The following is a 17,745-nucleotide window of genomic DNA, read 5'->3' on the forward strand; positions in this document are numbered from 1 at the left end:
TGGGGACAATACTTGCTTAAAGTCCAGCAATCCAGCCTAAACCGGTTTGGCTCAGTGGATAGAGCTTTGGCCTGCAGACTGAGGAATCCCAGGTTCGATTCCAGTCAGGGGCACATCCCCGGGGCGGGGGTGGGGGGTTGTGCAGAAGGCAGCTGATCAATGTTTCTCTCTCATCGATGTTTCTGACTCTCTATCTCTCTCCCTTCTTTCTGTAAAAAAAAATCAATAAAATATATATATTTTTAAAAATAAAGTCCAGCAATCCAGGAGCCAGGAAGGCCCGGTTCCCCAAATAAATGCTACGGTTATCCTTATATACATATTTCTGCCTCCTCTTGGCCAGCCGGTCCCTGGGATGGTTCGGAAAGTCAGGACTTCATACTCCATGCTTTCTTCTGTAGCATAACACCCCTCCACACGCCACCCCAGTTATTTTTCGTCTTTTCTACCTAAATGAAACAAGAGGAGGGCCTGTGTTTAAGAGGAAAGATTAACCTTCAATAGGGCTGCAGAACTGCGGGTTTCATTTGGCCTGGGAACAGCCAGGAGCACAGTGGACACCAGGAACCCCGAGGAGAGGGGCACGGGGCTGTGCGGGTGCACTCCGAATGGCCCCAGGTGGGGGCGCTGTCCTCCAGCTCCGAGTCCCGGGGGAGCCGGGCCTGGCGGCAACGCCCCCCAGGACCTGTCTCCCCTGCAGACCGAGCGGCCTTTCCCGGCAGCGCCGCTGCGCCTCCCCGCGCCCCAGGCCGGGCGCTGCACCGGATCGCCTCACCCCCCCGCACCCGTGCACCCCCGCACCCCCTCCCGCGCCAGCTTCCAGAAAGCTCCCGTGCATTCCCCGGCATTCTTTGGGCGTGAGTCACGCAGGTTTGCAGCCAACCCCGAAGGGGGTGTCTACGAGGCAGATCCCTATAAATACGGCGCGCACGGCGCTTACCACGCCGCGTCGCCAGGAGGAGCGCACGCACGGGCACCGCGGACTGGTGAGAGGTCCCCACCTTCCCACCCTGCGCAGAGCTCTTCGGGGCCGAGGACCGATGGGCGATGGGCGGGCGAGGTGGCAGGCAGGCAGGCGAGGAGAAGATGGTTGCTAGTAGTCCTAGGGGTGTCAGACCGGATATGTGGGTGCAGCGGAGGGAGTCTGAGAAGACAGGCAGCCGGAGCCCTGTCCCCAGGCAGCGGGGCAGAAGGCCAGCTTGCTGGGGGCGGTGCACAGGCTGGGATTCGGCTCCTTAGCTGCAAAACCACCATTGTGTGGGTAGGTAGGACAGGTGCAAGGAGCCTCTTTTTGCAAAGATGGGGGAAACCGAGACCTGGAGAACCGAGGGCTCTTGCCAGAGGGAGGCCCCGGCTGATGATGAGCCGCAGAGTCTGCCCCCCTTGCTGCAGCATCTCCCTCGTTAGAGGTACCATCTCCAGGAGTGCTGTCAGCTGGCGCGCCTGAGTCACCTTGTTTGCCTCAGAATTTTCTGGTTCTCCGGGTAGTGTGTTTATCAGCAGGAGGCTTTTTGATTTAATTATATGTTGCAAACCACATCAGTCCTCCTCTTTCAGCTGCCTAATGCGCCAGGGAACACCAGGGGAAAGTCACTCAACCCCAATCAGACGCCAGACGTCTGACTCACGGGCTCAGCGTACAGCTGATACTGTGAGGCCGAGGGAGGTGCAGGGCCTTCTCCGGAGATAAACTGCAGGTGGGTGTCAGAAGTGAGATTAGAACCGGAGCCACCTGACCTGCCAGAATTTCTGGACCTAATTTTTTTTTTTAAGAAGCTGATTAATTATTAATGTTTTTCTTAAAGAGGAAGATTAGGATTTTAAAGGTGCAGATACGATAAAAGATGCTTGTGATGGTGTTCGTTATCATAGCAAGGGACTACAATGTAAATGTCTAGCCTTGCGGGATAGCCGCACAGAGCATGTCAGAAAATGGACTCTGTCATTAGGTATCCACAAACAGATTCCTACTTTTAAAGAATATCTGATCTAGTGGATGTAAAGAATCTGATGGCATGCAAATGCACAGGAAAAAGGAGGAAAGACTCCCCAGAGGTGATATATGCTCTGGATGGTGTGACTTACAAGTGAACTATGTTCTCATTCGGCTTATTTTTCTGCCCTCGTGGAGGAAGTAGAGGAGGAGCTTGGGCCTTGGGCTTTAAACCCTGCGGTTTATAAGCTGTGTGACTGCTCTGCTCAGGTCCCCAGGTCCTCCCCGGGCTCCCTCTGAGTGGGTAAGCCCTCCTGGGGGAAAGGCTGCCAGGTGAGGGGGGGGGGGAGGGCTTTGGGGTGACTTGTCTAATCGGAAAAGTTGCCAGAAAGGAGCCCAGGCCAGGAGATGAGAGGGGAGGCAAGACAGTGCAAAGAGAGGGCAGGTGCGGCCCTGATCGGGTATCTCAGTGGTTAGAGCATCATTCCCACACACCAAGGTTTCAGGTTTGATCCCTAGTCAGTGCACGTACAAGAACCAACCAATGAATGTTCAAACAATTGGAGGGACAAATGGATGTTTCTCTCTCTCTCTCTCAAATCAATTACTAAAAAAAAATATTTATTTTTAAAGACAGAGAGGGCTGGTAGCCGTGCAGCCACTGTGCTAGCGCTGTCCTGGGACTAGCATTATCAATATCACCTGTGTGCTTGCTAGAAAAGCAGGTTCAGAATCAGTGTAATAACGAGATCCGCCCCCTGCTCTCCGGTGATTCATTGGTACTCTAATGTAACAGGTCATTTCACTAAGCCGCAGTGGTTGGTGACTAATGAGTTTGCCGGCCGCTGACCTAGGCTCTCGATTCCAACAATTACAGGCTGTTGTTGTTCCTTGTGATTAAGCCCCTATCGGCAAAGCCACAGTCAGGGAGGGACCACAGGTGGCCTCTGTGCCCACTTCTGTTCCTCTGCGCCTCTCCACACTGCCACCTGCCCCCACTTCCCTGGGGGACACTGCCAGGGCTCACACGGGGTCCTACCTCACACTGTGAAGTAGTCAGAACTCACTGTGATCCTGTGAGACCTTGTGCTTACAGAACACATTCCCGTCTCTGAGGTCTGTGTCAGGCCCATTTCACAGACGAAGAAACTGAGGCTCAGAGACTTAAGTGACTTGGCATCAAGGAAAGAACTCTGGACTAGGGGATCAGGAGAGCCGGGTTCTCGTTCTGGGGTTGCCACGAGCTTGCTGGGGGCCCTGGGGAACCCCATTCTTTCTCTGGAGCAGAGAGGTTGAGCAGAAGACGGATCTCTTTCCTGGCTCCGAGGTCGATGGCTCCCCGTGAAGCCCAGGCTCCTGTTGGGAGGCCCTGTTACTGGCTGCTGGCTTTCTGGACTCCTCATCCAGTGCTCTTGCTTCTCGTCACCCTCCCTCCCCTTTCTTCATGGCCCCATGCCCTGTCTTCTGGACTTCTCAGAAGTCATTGCTACCGGGGCCTCGCCGGGAAGGGTCTCTTTTGCCGGCTTTCTCTCTCTGGCGTGACAAAGGCTCTGTCCCTGCTTCAGGCGTTTCAGGCCTCAGTGAGTAGCCGGGGCAGAGCCTGCTAGACTGGGACCTTCCTGCGGGCCTGAAATCTCGCCCTGGCTCAGCCGCCCACCTGTCTGTGTGGGGAAAGGCCATGACCCGCTCTTTCCTCCCTGCTGCTCATGGGCTTCGTGCAGCTGGTTGGGGAACCACGATCGGCTGCCCTACTCATGGCTTCATGGAGAGGCTTGCCTTAGGGATGTCCCGCCTCCCATCCAGACGGGCCTGCTGAGCGGAGAGCAGCTTTTGGATGCGCACAGCCTCAGGAAGGGGGCACCCCACTCCCCATTCTGTTGTGGGAAGTGGGTGAGTTCGGATAAGCAGTTGGGGGTGGGGGTGGGGCAGATTACAGGGGGGAGGGGCTTCTGTTTATGTAACCACTCCAGATTCTGGAAAGAGTCTATTGTGTAAGACTGGCTGTCTCCGGGCTCAGGGCAGCCGGCCCAGAGCGGCGGCAGGGACACCTTGGCAGGGCACCCTGCCGTGGATGAGAGGGACTGGGCCATGGGAAAGGGACCTGGCAGAGCGGAGGCCGTGTCCCCGCACAGGGACTGCTTCTGGGGAGGCCCCAGGGCCCCTTTGCCCCAATGTGACTTCACCCTTCCCTATCTACTTCCTGAAGACAGTTTTCTTTCCTTCCTGGCTCCACTCTTTGTATATACCCACCCTGGGGAATGACGGATGTGTTCTCCTGTGCTTACCCAAAGGGTTGGCCAGAGGCGCCTTCAGACGCTTGGAACTGGTTTTAGGTGGCGCTGGGGTTGGGGAGGGAGACACACACACACACACACACACACACACACACACACGTGCTGTGATTGGTTGGTGATGGCTGCTGGGGCAGGAGTAGTGATGCCCATGGGCGCCGTGGAGCTGTGGGAGGCCCCCCCCCCCCTTGATGGAGGGACAGGAGAGGGCCCGGTGAGTGATCCAAAAGGGGTGTTTTCAGGGTTTGTTTAATAGGAGCAGGTACCCTCCGACAGACCCCTTCCTGGGTGCAGCGAGTGCGTGCGCCTGGCTCAGGCATATCGAGCTGCTCCGCAGGAGGCAGGGAGGAAGGCTTGGCCCCGAGCCGGGTGCTGACTCCAGCACTCCTGTTCCTTTTGTATCGGGCTGCTGTCTTGTGGTTCCTCCCTGTACCCACTGCCTCCGTTATCTTTGGAGAAATGTCCGTTGTCAGGTCTGATATTTCCTCCCCACATCCCCGGGGGTAAAAGGCAGCAGTGCCCGCCGAGAGGGGAGAGCTGGTGGCCAGGCCTCGGCGGGGCTCCTGGGAAGCCGCTGCGGGCGGGCGGCAGGCTGGGCCAGGACCCAGCAGGCTGGCTAGCCGTTGCCATGACAGTCTCCTGTGCTCCACACACAGAGGCGTGCGGGGAGTCCAGAATCGGAGGCAAGATGAAGACTCTGCTGCTGTTGGTGGGGCTGCTGATGACCTGGGAGCCGGGGCAGGTGCTGGGCGCTCCAGCAGTCTCTGAGCAAGAGCTCCAGGGTGAGTAGATCAGAGGCATCCCCCCGACCCCCACCCCTGCCACCCCCTTGCACACTCCTTCCCTATCAGGGCTCCAAGGGTTCAGGGCCGCTTTATCCTGTGCATGAAGTCAGGTTTGCTGTGCCCTGCCCCTCTCTGAGCCTCTCCCTCCATCCCCCCGCCCCGCCCGTATGGTCTGTATGGTCGGGCTCTGTGCGGTCAGGTTGGCTTCCAGGCACTCTCAGCTGTATCGCAGGCCTCTCCTGGCTGCCGGGTCTCATTCGCCGGTTCCCTTTCCAGTCCGTGCAGCCCGGTACCCACACCTCCTCCATGGAGGCCCGTAAAGCCTGGGTCCTTGGAGTCTCCGGGGAGCTCCCCTCTTTCAGTTTCCATCGCATTGAATACGTGTATCTCCACCTTCCCACCCAGGCCCCCGGGCTCCGCGTTCCCTGCGCACAGGGAAGGAGGATTACGGGCTAAAACGAGGCCGTCCTCCATCAGAGCCCCGCGGGTGGTCCCGTTCTCCAGGCCTTTCCTAAAGCCTATCCTCCCTCCAGCCCACTCTCCTCCTGCTAGCCCAGCGGCCCCCTGGGTAGTAGTGACAAACCCCAACCTTGAGATCAGACCCGGGTCTGGGCCTGGCCCTGCCGCTCCCCTGCTGTGTGAGCCTGGGCAGGTGTCTGGATCTCACTGCGTGTGCCGGGATGTCACAGGAAATGCACACGAGGGGTCTGGCTCAGCGCTTCCCCAGGCTGGTGCTCCGGTGACATCGCCTCCATGCATTTGTCACGTGGTGTCCTGTCTTGGTCACAGTCTCCGCGAGGAGCCGTGCTGTTAATTCATCTTTGTGTCTCCAGCCCTATGAGCTGGAGAAAAGAAGTTCCGATGTTTGGTGAAACCGAATTCCAGAAAGGCTTGTGTCCAAAAGAATAGCATTCCCCATTTCGATGTGTAAGCGCTCACTTGTCCAGGATTTTTTCCCCCTTGGAAATTTTCTCCTGCAGCCTGGCAGGCTCGGAGCCCGGCCCATGGGGCGTTAGTGCCTCTGTCCTCCTCTGGGCTGTGCCTGCTCTGAGGGGGTGTGTTTCTGAACAGTTGGTGCCCTGGATTCTGGGACTCCGGGCCCACAGGGAGTCCTGGGATGGGAACCTGTGTCAGGGAAAGCTGGGGCCCACAGGCTGCCTGCCAGGGGGTTCCCAGTCTGGAAGCCCCTGGACCCACTGCCTTTCTGACCATTCCGGCTGGTTCCAGGGTTATACCGGCCCCCAGCGCCATCTCTTCCTCTGGCCTCATTCTACTTCCCCACCCTTCTCTTGCAGAAATGTCCACCGAGGGGAGTAAGTACGTCAATAAGGAAATTAAAAATGCCTTCAAGGAGGTGAAACATATCAAGTCTCTAATAGACCACACCAACGATGAGCGCAAATCGCTGCTCCTCAGCTTGGAAGAGGCCAAGAAGAAGAAAGAGGTAAGGAAGAGCCCAGCGAGCGTGGCCCTGCTTGGGCGCCCCCTGCTGGAAGGGGGCAGGAAGGGGTCCTGGCTCCTCATGGGGCGTCCTGCTGGGTTGCCACGTTGGCCCTCTGTCTTTCCAGAGCTGTGTCACCTGACACCGGGACCCTGGTTAAGAAATAGGGAGGGTTTATTTGCTTTTGGAAGCTTCAAAGGGTGAGATCTTGGATCCACTTTTGTTACCAGCCTGGCTCAGGGCCTGATACCCAGATTCACTTCAATAGATTTTTCCCAACTCTGACTATGGGTACGCTCCAAGGTAGGCTTTGGATAGGGTCTTTCATGGGGTAAAAGGGGGAGGCACCCTACTTTCAGAAAGCTTATCTAGTAGGGGCGATACCGTGGGGTTAAGGCATGCACACACTTTGTTGCCTCAATGTCTTTCTAGCGTTCTGAACTACTTCATAAAAGAAACAGCTAAGTCCAACAGTGAACTCAGTAGCTCTAGGCTGCGCTCAATGATTCAATAAAACTAAAACACTATAATTCAACAAACAATGTATTTAAAAAAATCAAGAGTCTTCTTAAGGGTATCCTAAAACGCTACTCTCATTGCCATCCTGCCCCTAATGAAGGAGACGCTAAGATGGGGGCACCTGCCACCTTCATGATCTATAATGCATAGTAAAAGCACTTTAGAGGCTCTGAAAAGTTCTGCAGTGGAGAATCCTATGTAGGAAAAACCAGTTTTGGGGAGTGGGAGTGGGGAACATCTGTGATAGTGTCAACAATTTAAAAAAGAAGAAGAAGAAGAAAAACCTATGTAACTTTATTTAACCCAGTGTTTTCCCAATCAAACCGAACAGGAAGCCCATTTTTATTTTCTGGACAGCTTTTAGCCCAGTTTCATGGGAGCCACTTCAGCAAATGCTGGCCCGGGTGCAGCTCTCACTTTCTTTGAGGCTTTTTGTCCTTCCTGGGCCTCAGGGTTCATTCTCACCATCTGTGAGAGTCCTCAAATCGCTCATATGGGAGGGGCACGTCTCACTCTAGAATTTTTGTAGTTAATGTTGGAGTTTGATATATTTTTTTAAAGTATATTTTATTGATTTTACATAGAGAGGAATCGAGAGGGATAGAGAGTTAGAAACGTCGATGAGAAACATCGACCAGCTGCCTCTTGCACCCCCCCACTGGGGATGTGCCTGCAACCAAGGTACGTGCCCTTGACCGGAATCGAACCCGGGACCTTTCAGTCCGATGCTCTATCCACTGAGCCAAACCGGTTTCGGCTGGAGTTTGATATTTGACAATCTAGATTTTATAATAAAGCTTTTCAAGTTTGGAAAAAGATTCCATTTACTTCTTAGTTGAAGAATATGTGAATCGGAAAGAAAGGAGGTGACCAGCTCAGCGGAAGGTGGCTTTCCCCAGCACAGAGCAGGGAACTCCTCCTGGTCAGACCTTCAAAGTGCCTTCACACTCTACTTTATTTCTCTTTGAAGAGTAACACACTCCTTCATCAAGATTTTAAAAGTAGAGGAGGAAAAGTAGAGGAGGAAAATATTTTCCATAACCCTTGTACTTAAGGACAATTCACTGTTAACATTGAGTCTATTTCTTACTATTTTCCCCCTTTATGGTTTTTTGACATATCATGAATTTTTAACATGAAGTATGCTTACTATAATATTAAAACTTAATATAAATATCCCTTGTAATGCTGTACTTATCCACTCTTTGTATGTACCACAATTTGCTTAACTTGTCCCTTAGTTTTACATCTGAATTAATTCTAGGTTGTTGGTTGTTTTGTTTTATTTGTTTTTTGCCATAAACCAGTCATTGGCAAACTCATTAGTCAATGGAGCCAAATTTCAACAGTACAACGATTGAAATTTCTTTTGAGAGCCAAAGTTTTTAAACATAAACTTCTTCTAACGCCACTTCTTCAAAATAGACTCGCCCAGGCTATGGTATTTTGTGGAAGAGCCACATTCAAGGGGCCAAAGAGCCGCATGTAGCTCAAGAGCCACAGTTTGCCGATCACTGCCATAAACACATATGGAAACTAAGATCTTTAGGCATACCGATTTGTCCTTTATTACAGGAATTCCTTGGCATAGATTCTCATAAAACTATGGGGTCAGATGACAGGGGCACATGAGAGAGTTTGGGCGATTGTGGTGACTTTGACTGAAAGCTGTTCCACTTGCATGCCAGGGACCATGGTCCCAACAGAAACCAAGATCCAGGGAGCCTCAAGGAGCTTTGGATGATGACCTGTAGACACCAGAAGTTGAGCATAGGAAGTGAAGTAAAAGTGAGAGGCAAATCCTGGGGTAGAGACTCTAAGTGTGTGTCAGAGAAGGAGATGTCCACATGGGGTCTACTGGCCAGGGAGGACTAAGGAGCAATTGGGTTTTGAAGATGAAAGGATCTTTAAAGCGAGGTGGGCAGGGAGTTCCAGGGAGGCAAAAGCGGGAACAAATGAGCCAGAGCTGGGGTGGAAATGAGCACACTGTGTGGCCAGCCGTGGGACGTCTGCCTGGGTGGTGGAAGGCCCAGCTCCACAGGGCATGTTGGGGCAGGGTGCAGCCTGTGAGTTCTGTGTGGCTGACCTGGCTTTGTGTCCTGCTGTAGGATGCCCTAACCGATACCAGGGACACTGAAATGAAGCTGAAGGCGTCCCAGGAAGTGTGCAATGATACCATGATGTCCCTCTGGGAGGAGTGCAAGCCCTGCCTGAAGCAGACCTGCATGAAGTTCTACGCGCGCGTCTGCAGGAGCAGCTCGGGGCTGGTTGGCCACCAGGTGAGATGGGGAAGGGCCGTGGAGGCAGCCTGGGCTCTGAGTGGGGGATGAGGAGAATCTGGTGAAACATGCCTTTGTTATTCCACACCCGATCCCAACGTGGAGGAGTGCTCCCCCGCCAGCGGGGAGTCCTATAGTTCAACTCAGTCCTGACACTACCTACCTGGAGGTAGCCTCAGAGCCCACAGGTGAAGGACTCAGTCCTACAAGACTGTCCCACACCCCCTTCAGGGGCTAATCCCACGTCCAGGTTGTCCTCTGTGCTGCTGACTGTTGAGCTATAGAGTGGAGGTTTCAACAAGCCTCTCCTGAACTAACTTGCTAGACTGGCTCATGGAACTCGGGAGAAACATTTTACTTCTTAGATTGCAGGTTTGTTATAAAAGGAATAGCCCACATGGAAGAGGTACGTAGGGCAAAGTATGGGAAAGGGGCAGGTAGCTCCCATGCACTCTCAGGGGCACCACTCTCTCCAAATCTCTACGTGTTCAACAGCCCCACATGCTCTGGGGATCTTGTCCTTTGGGTTTTTATGGAGGTTCATTAACATAAGCAACGTTGGCCATTGGAGACGGATTCAGCCTCCAGCTCCGCTCCCTTCCCTAGAAATCAGAGTGTGGGACTGAACGTTTCAAGCTTCTAATTGAGGTTCCCTTCCCCAGCCTCCCTCCTTCAGAGTGTTTTCTAAAAGTCACCTCATGAAAATCATAAAAGATACCTTTACTGTTCTCATCATAGGAGATTCAAAGGGTTTTAGGAGCTCTTGGTTAGAAATTTTGCTACTGTTAATGAATTGTAACGTAAATATCTATATTTTCTGATGACCCTGCTAGCAGTTCTCTTAGAGAACTGCTGCTGTAGAGCCTAAGACCATCGGAAAACTCAGATATTTACATTAGGATTCGTTAACAATAGCAAAATTACAATTAAGAAGCAGCAATGAAAATAATTTTATGGTTGGGGGTCACCACAACATGAGGAACTGTATTAAAGGGTCGCGGCATTAGAAAGGTTGAGAACCACTGCTCTAGAGCCTCACTCTCCTCTGTTGGGATGGGTAGAATGGAAAGACACTGACCTGACAGTTCAGAAACCAGGGAGCCAGTCTCAGGGGGCCCTTCAGCCACATGCTGTGTGACTCTGTTGGAGACCAGCATACAGTGAGGAGCTGGGCCTGGCCCGTCTCAACCAGAGGGAGGTGGGACCCTAGCGAGCGCCTCCTCACTGTTCCCCATTCTGCCTGCACAGCTGGAGGAGTTCCTGAACCAGAGCTCTCCCTTCTACTTATGGATGAACGGCGACCGCATCGACTCCCTGCTGGAGAATGACCGGCAGCAGACCCACGTGCTGGACTCCATGGAGGACAGATTCCAAAAGGTGTCCAGCATTATGGACGAGCTTTTCCACAACAGATTCTTCAACCGGGAACTCCTGGATCCCTTCCACTTTTCATCCTTTGGCTCATCCCAAAGGAGGCCTTTCCCCAAGACCCGCTTTGCCCGAAACATAATGCCTTTCCGCATGTTTGGAGACCCAAACTTCCATGACATGTTCCAGCCCTTGTTTGACATGATACACCAGGCTCAGCAGATGATGGATGGCCCATTCCAGGGCCCTCTCTTCGGGTTTCCGATGGTGGAATTCCCGGAAGGTGAGAAAGATGTCTCCTTCCTCCTAAGAAGGGACGGGAACAGCAACTTGTTGAAAAACCCATTCGATGCTAAGAACTTGGCGTGTGTCGTCTTGACTTCTCCCCCCAGCACTCCTGTAAAGGTGATATTCACCCTCTTTAAGGAGGAGAAAACAGTGACAGGGAGATAAAGGATCGTACCCAAAGTGTTTTAGCTGATGCAGTGAGACCTGGTCAAATCTAGCTCTGCAGGACTTGGAGGGTACCACGCCCCTTCCAGCAACTGTTGGGGTCAGATTGACTCCTGCCTCTAGAGAAGCAGACCCCTTTCACTTGGGAACTCGGGTGGTTTTCTGTGGATGCCATGTATATATTGGCAACAAGTTATATCATCTTAAGAAAGCTGTCCATGACGATAACCTTAGGGTCTGGTAGAGAATGGGCACATAATTAATATCCTTTGAATGAATGAAGTCTAATATGGACACGAAAAGCCCATACTTTCAGGAATGATTTCTTTCATTGAACCAATCGATATTGGTTGGCCAACATCTCCTAAATGCTGTAGTCTGACTGGCACCAGGTTTGGCACCAAATTGATTTGGAAATAGAAGAGGATATTGAATTAAACCAGCATCTACTGCATATCCAGAGTGGAGGGAGTCCTGTGTTATAAGGAGGCTGTAAAGAGGATCCCATTCCAGCCTTCAAAGGGGCTTGATGACTCACCAGGGGGAGAGAAATGAGTCAGTTAAATGCAGAGCAAAATGGGTTATGATGCCAAAGAGAAGTACAAATAGGGGAGTATTGAGGCAGGAGAGGGCTCATCGATGGAGATGGTGGCAGGGGAGGTCATACCCAGCTGGGGAAACCCTAAAAACTACCTCCTTGTCCTTCTGCAGGGATTCCTGATCAGAGGCCTGTATCTGCAGGCCAGTTCCAACCTGCTCTGCCTGCAGAATCAGCTCAAAGGGCCAAACAGTGGTGTGGGAAGGGGTCAGGGACACTGGGGCAGCCCATCACTGCATTTGCTCTATATGGTCCTTCAGCATGATATCCCTCTTCCCCTGGTCAAATCTAGCTCTGCAGGACTTGGAGGGTACCACGCTTGGAGGGTCTCCAGAAAACAATGATAACCGCACCATATGCAAGGAGATACGTCACAACTCTACGGGGTGCCTGAAGATGAAGGACCAGTGTGCCAAGTGCCAGGAGATCTTGTCAGTGGGTAAGTCTGGGAGCCTTGCCCCTGGCACCTCCGTGGAGCTGCCTTCATTGGTCAAATGATGGGGGTTCAAGTCTCAGCTCTGCTGCTTTCTGGCTGTGGCACCAGGGGAGGTTGTTTGCCTTCTTCCACCTGGGCCCCTATCTGTAGACAAGAGTTAGGGTGCAGAGTTGCCCCTGAAATCAGGAATTGGATAACATACTATTAATAAAGTGCCCACCAAGTCATCCAGCACATGGCCAGCAGGAAGTCGTGGGAGGGGCTGTTAATGTTCTTTTTGGAAAAGCCACATCTTTGAGTTCCCCATCATTCTTTCCCCAAGGACTAAGCATAGTAGGCACCCTCGTTTTTTCCTGCAGCTGGTAACATTTTAAATAGTATGTTTTCTGTTTAGCAAAAACCTACCATGTGCCAGGTACTGTTCTAAACACTTCGCAATCAGTTACTGATTTCCTCAAAATGACCCTTAATTGGATACAATGAATGTCCCTATCTTATAGAGGTAGAAACTCAGTCAAAGAGAGGTTAAGTAACTCCTCAAGATTACAGGACACCCCACATGGGGGACCTAGGTGTTTGGATGTGCTCTTAACCAGCTCTTTGGGGTCTGTCCTAAGCACCCCTGGGTCAATGATGGTGGCCCCTCAGCCACCCCTGGCTCAATGATGGTGGTCCCATGGCCTCTGCTGGGTTGATCTCTGAATTAAAGGAAATTGTCCCCCTGGGCTGTATCAGGTCTGGACATTGGCTAGTTCCTTCCTGCTTTGAGATAACAGCTCTAAAGGCATCTAGAAACTTTCTGGCCCCCAGTAGTCTATGCTCAGCATGAGTTAATGGTTTCCCTTGTAAATAAAGGATCAATGTTGTGGCCTTGCTCTTACTTAATATGTGTGTTTGCCAGGGCAGGCCTTCAGAGTCTGGCTAAATAGTCTGGCCCTATCCCTATACTTTTAGAAGCCACTGCAAAATAAATACAAGTGTCATAGGGGACTGATGGATGAATACCCAGCCACGCCACTTGGGCTGTTCCCATACAATATCATAGTTAGAATAGCATAAATGACATAGTACCTCACCATCAGAAAGTTAGTCATGGTAAGGCCAGAAGGAAAGACACATGGTTGCCTAGGCTCCGATCCAACACTGATCACAGCTTACCTACACAGCCACCTTCTTGTCTGCACCAATGGCCTCTTATTTAAGGTTCTTGCAAATATACAAGCAGGCATTGCCCAGGAACTCCGGACCGGGATTTCTCTATTTCTTCACTGGTAACATTTTAGTCCAGATCATTCTTTGTCATTGGGGGCTGTCTTCTGCCCTGTAGGATGTTCAGCAGCATCCCTGGCCTCTTACCACTAGATGTCAGTAGCTCCCCCACTCCTATCAGTCCCCACCCTCTCTAGACTGAGTTGCTGTTCTCAATGACTTTTCTGATTTTTAAATTATTTCCTGGTACCAGAGTTAAGGTTATTCATTATCTATCTTTTCCAACCTGGCTTCTTGTTAGTGACTCTGTTTCTTGCCCCACCTAACATTTATTTTATTATAATACAGATGAGTATATTATAATACAGATAAGTATTTATTATAATACAGATGAGTCATTGAATAGAAAGGACTACATATAATCATTTAATAGAAATGATCACCAATCTTTAGTGCGAAAAGATCTCCTTTCTCCTGACTTGTGTGGGTTTGATGTGCTCTCCTTGGAATATATATATTTTTTAATGAAGGGAGAGAAAAAAGAGAATAGTTTTTAGAGATGGTGGGTAGTTGCCAACTCTTATCAATCCGGGACCTGCAGTGGGCCCTCGCTCAGGCCCCAGAAAGAGTGAACTCTATCTTCCCTGCTCCACCGGTGAACTTGGTGACCAGCCACAGGGGTGGGTAGGAAGTCAGGACCCCAGCCACCAGCTGCTGTTCTGCTAAATGAAGTCTTAGAGCAGAATTTCCAACTCTGCCGCCATGGCCAGAAGACAAGCTTGGAGAATTTTCCAGACCACAGACTTCGAATAGGAAGGGTCTAAGTTTAGGAGTTAATGCCCTGGGTTCGATTCTGGTCCCACAGATTGTTTATTCTATAACTTCAGGCAAGTGTGGGTCTCAGTTTCATTCTTGGTAAAAAAAAAAAAAATAAAATAAAATAAAATTTATTATTGGTAGTTCTTAGGACATACCTGATTATTACAGATAATGGACATCCAAAGCACTTATGTGATATCTGGGTGCCACATACATAGTAACTCCATATGACAGCCCCCCCCCTCCGGAAATGACTCATGGGGGGCCTAGGGCAGCAGAGTGACCTTAGATCTGAGCACACGAAGCTCTGAGTTCCATGCTTCGCCGAGGGTGGCCAGCTCCGCTCGTCCCCCCGTCTCCAGAGATGTCACTGAGCATGCTGTTGAGGCCCACTGGCAGTTTTCCAGAAGGAGCCGTTCTCAAGGAGGGAACCCACCTGCTGGGTTACATGCTGGGGCGAGCTCTTTCTGTCGTCACGGGCTGATGACAGATGGCTTGGGGACCGGCAACCAGCTCTGCTTTGGGTCCTGGCTCCGTGAACTGATTTCCATCATGTGTCTTCCCTGTTTGACTTCTGTGTTTTCCATGTCGGGGCAGACTGCTCCGGCAGCAACCCCACGCAGAGCCTGCTGCGTGAGGAGCTGAACAGCTCCCTGGAGCTGGCGGAGAGGCTAAGCAGGCAGTACGAGGAGCTGCTGCGGTCCTACCAGCAGAAGATGCTCAACACCTCCGCTCTGATCAAGCAGCTCAATGAGCAGTTCAGCTGGGTGTCCCAGCTGGCCAACCTCACGCAGAGGGAGGACCAGGACTACGCCCTCCACGTCACCACGGTGAGTCTCTCCCACGGCTGTGGTCCAGAGAGGATGATGTGGCCCTCCCTGGGGGTGAAACGGGATGAAGATTTACGCTTTCCATGAAGTGTTTGTCCTGTGATCGTAAACATTCGGCCTTTATGTGCATCATTGCCTGCGAGCCTCATCACCCAGAGGTGCAATGTCACAACCCCATTTTATGGATGAGGAGAATGCGAGAGGTTCGAGAGCATGGTCAAGGCCAGATGACTGACAGGTGCCTCGCCTGGCTGACGGAGCCTGTCTGCTTGGCTGGGACCCTATGCTCTTCCCATGAAGCTGCCCCTCCTGCCCGGTGCTGTGTGGGCCGGGGGCTCGTAAATTGGGGCAGCCTCCCGTGTCCATGATGAAAAGATCCCCTCCAGCACTGGGAACCTTCCTGTTTTCTTTTTTTAAACATATTTTTATTGATTTCAGAGAGGAAGGGAGAAGGAGAGAGAGAGAGAGAGAGAGAGAGAGAGAGAGAGAGAGAGAGAGAGAGAGAGAGAGAGAAGAGAGAGAGAGAGAGAAACATCAATGAGAATCATTGATTGGCTTCCTTCTGCACTCCCCCTACTGGGGATCAAGCCCACAACCTGGGCATGTGCCCTTGACTAGAATCAAACCTGGGACCCTTGCGTCTGCAGGCCAATGCTCTATCCACTGAGCCAAACCGGCTAGGGCTCTATTTTCTTTCCCTGATTAATTTTCTACCTCAGCCAGGCCAGTGGCTGCCCAAAGGAAACACAGTGGCTCGGAAATCATCTTTCCCTCCATGGGGCTCCCGGGGCTGGTCTTTTTCGGTGACATTATACCTACCAAGTGCCTCTGAGTAGCGACATTTCTTTCCAGTGAGTGGCTCACGCCCAGATTAGTCAAAAGCAAAGGCGTCACGGGTCCAGATGTAGGCCTGACTTTTGTTGCAAAACGCATGGAAGTTGGCCAGTGTCTCAGTCCTTATCCCACCCTCCCTCCGCGCAGGTGGCTTCCCACGGCTCCGACCCCAGCGTCCCCTACGGCTTCAGGAAGGTGATCCTGACGCTCTTCAATTCTGACCCCATCACTGTGAACGTCCCAGAAGAAGTCTCCATGCACAACCCTAAGTTCATGGAGACCGTGGCCGAGAAAGCCCTGCTGGAGTATCGCCAGAATGCCCAGTGAGTGTGCGGGTCTTCGCTTCGGTCCTTCCGGGCCCCCCAGGTCCCTGGGAGCCAAAGAAAGGGCTGAGTGCCCAGTCTGGGAATGATGGCCAGGGTCCGACACGAGGCCGGGACACCACCGGGACCCCGGTTTTCCTTTGGAGGGTGCTCTTTCTGGTTTGATAAGAATTTGAGTGTTGGTGACTATACAGCCCTCACTTCCTTCCGCTCCCCATTTCTTTTTTCAGGGAGAAATGAAGTGTGAAGGCTGCTTTTCCAGGTATGGGGGCGTCTGAATCCTGTTGCCCCTGAGATGAGCTACAGACCCCCTAGAGGAGAGCTCTGCACGTCACCAAGTGACCAGACCCAGCCTCGGGCCCTCCTGACCTCTCCCAGCCTCTCCTCCCTCAGACCCCGCACTCTAATGCCTGCTCTTGCTGATGGGGGAGGGACTTCCCCGCATGCCACTAACTCAATAAAGCTGCCTGTATGCTCTGGAGTGTCTTCTTCTTTTGTTGTTTTTTATTTTTTTCCACCCTCCCACCTTCATTTTGTTATAGGAAATAAAAAAAGAGGAAGAAGTAGAAAGAAAAATCAGTGGCTAAAATAGGATGGAGGTATCAGCATTGAGAATAAAAGGAGTGTGATGATAAAGTTGACCCAATGGAAGGATTTCTTTTACTGTTTTTTTAATATATATATTTTATTGATTTCAGAGAGAAAGGGAGAGGGGGAGAGACAGAAACATCAGAGACAGAAACATGGCATGTGACCAGGAATGGAATTAAGACCCCCTGGTTCATAGGTGGATGCCCAATCATTGAGCCACAAGGCCCTGGCAGATTTCTTTCTTTTAGGAAGAGAGGTGTGTTCCAACAGCCAACTAAAAGAAATTTCTGAATGTGAACCTTTTCCATCCCATTATAAAACTGTTGATGTATCCTGATTGGGGTGAGGGGAACCTCCCGAAGGAATACATTGAAAATTCGTACGAAGAATGGGTAATAATAACACATATCTAGTATTTTAACACATGACTGACATTTTTCTTATGGAAGCTGGAGTCCCCAAAAGACAGAATGAGGCGGTTTTATATTAGTTCTAAGATCTTGGAATCCCTGTGGTACCTTCTTGACTGAGGCATTGTCTGTCCACTGTCCGTCCATCCAAAGTTTTTATCTTCCCCTCGACCATAGGGATTTCTCCTCTTGGGGTTTCTCCTGAGGAATTCACCCCTCAGTGTGAAATACAGCTGACCTGCAGTACCCTGTGCAGCCAGTAGATGGTCCTGACCAACCACAGAGCCTATCTCAACATAAGCCCTTCCATTCATGAATACAGCTAGTTATATGCGTGATCTTCAACTTCCTGAAGATTGTCGCTTCTAACCACATCATTCAAGGGTTAGCAGTACTCTCTAAGGATATAATTCTTTTTATCAGATATATACTTCAAGTGGAAAAACATCTGGCTGCATCTCAGCTTTGTAGCAAAGGCCATATGTAAGTTCATAGCCATAATAATTTTAGGTCACCATCCCCTATCTCTCTGAAGTTACAAGCACCTCTGTCACACACAAACAACAAACTCTAAGCCTTAGCTTCTATCCAAAGAAGCTAGTATTTTAGTATTTCTATCAAGGAAA

The 17,745-nt window shown here is 51.2% G+C and overlaps 1 protein-coding gene across 4 annotated transcripts; it reads left to right on the top strand.

Annotated features, from left to right (window-relative positions):
* Positions 1-856: 856 nt before the first annotated feature.
* CLU (clusterin) lies at positions 857-16,599 on the top strand. 4 transcript variants are annotated; one of them, XM_084886427.1, is made up of 9 exons: positions 857-986; positions 4,883-5,006; positions 6,305-6,453; positions 9,078-9,248; positions 10,497-10,899; positions 12,002-12,106; positions 14,729-14,961; positions 15,943-16,118; positions 16,349-16,599. In XM_084886427.1, exons 2-9 carry the CDS (start codon positions 4,913-4,915, stop codon positions 16,356-16,358), a joined length of 1,341 nt encoding a protein of 446 aa, XP_084742553.1. In that variant the 5' UTR covers positions 857-986; positions 4,883-4,912; the 3' UTR covers positions 16,359-16,599. The 4 variants fall into 4 exon arrangements, 3 of the variants coding, with proteins under 3 accessions (XP_084742553.1, XP_084742552.1, XP_084742551.1); XM_084886426.1 differs by having other exon boundaries at positions 861-986; positions 4,881-5,006; positions 11,960-12,106; XR_014795220.1 differs by having other exon boundaries at positions 882-986; positions 4,881-5,006; positions 10,497-11,021; positions 11,781-12,106.
* The last annotated feature ends 1,146 nt before the right edge of the window (positions 16,600-17,745 follow it).

This window comes from Pipistrellus hanaki (genome assembly GCF_964339955.1).
Source record: "Pipistrellus hanaki genome assembly, chromosome: 5".
NCBI classification, from domain to species: Eukaryota; Metazoa; Chordata; class Mammalia; order Chiroptera; family Vespertilionidae; genus Pipistrellus; species Pipistrellus hanaki.

Bases quoted from the DNA above. Each gene is read 5' to 3' on its own strand.
- CLU (XM_084886426.1), top strand. From the start codon at position 4,913: ATGAAGACTCTGCTGCTGTTGGTGGGGCTGCTGATGACCTGGGAGCCG. The intron at 6,454-9,077 runs GTAAGGAAGAGC...GTCCTGCTGTAG, and splicing joins AGGCCAAGAAGAAGAAAGAG to GATGCCCTAACCGATACCAG. The intron at 14,962-15,942 runs GTGAGTCTCTCC...CCCTCCGCGCAG, and splicing joins ACGCCCTCCACGTCACCACG to GTGGCTTCCCACGGCTCCGA.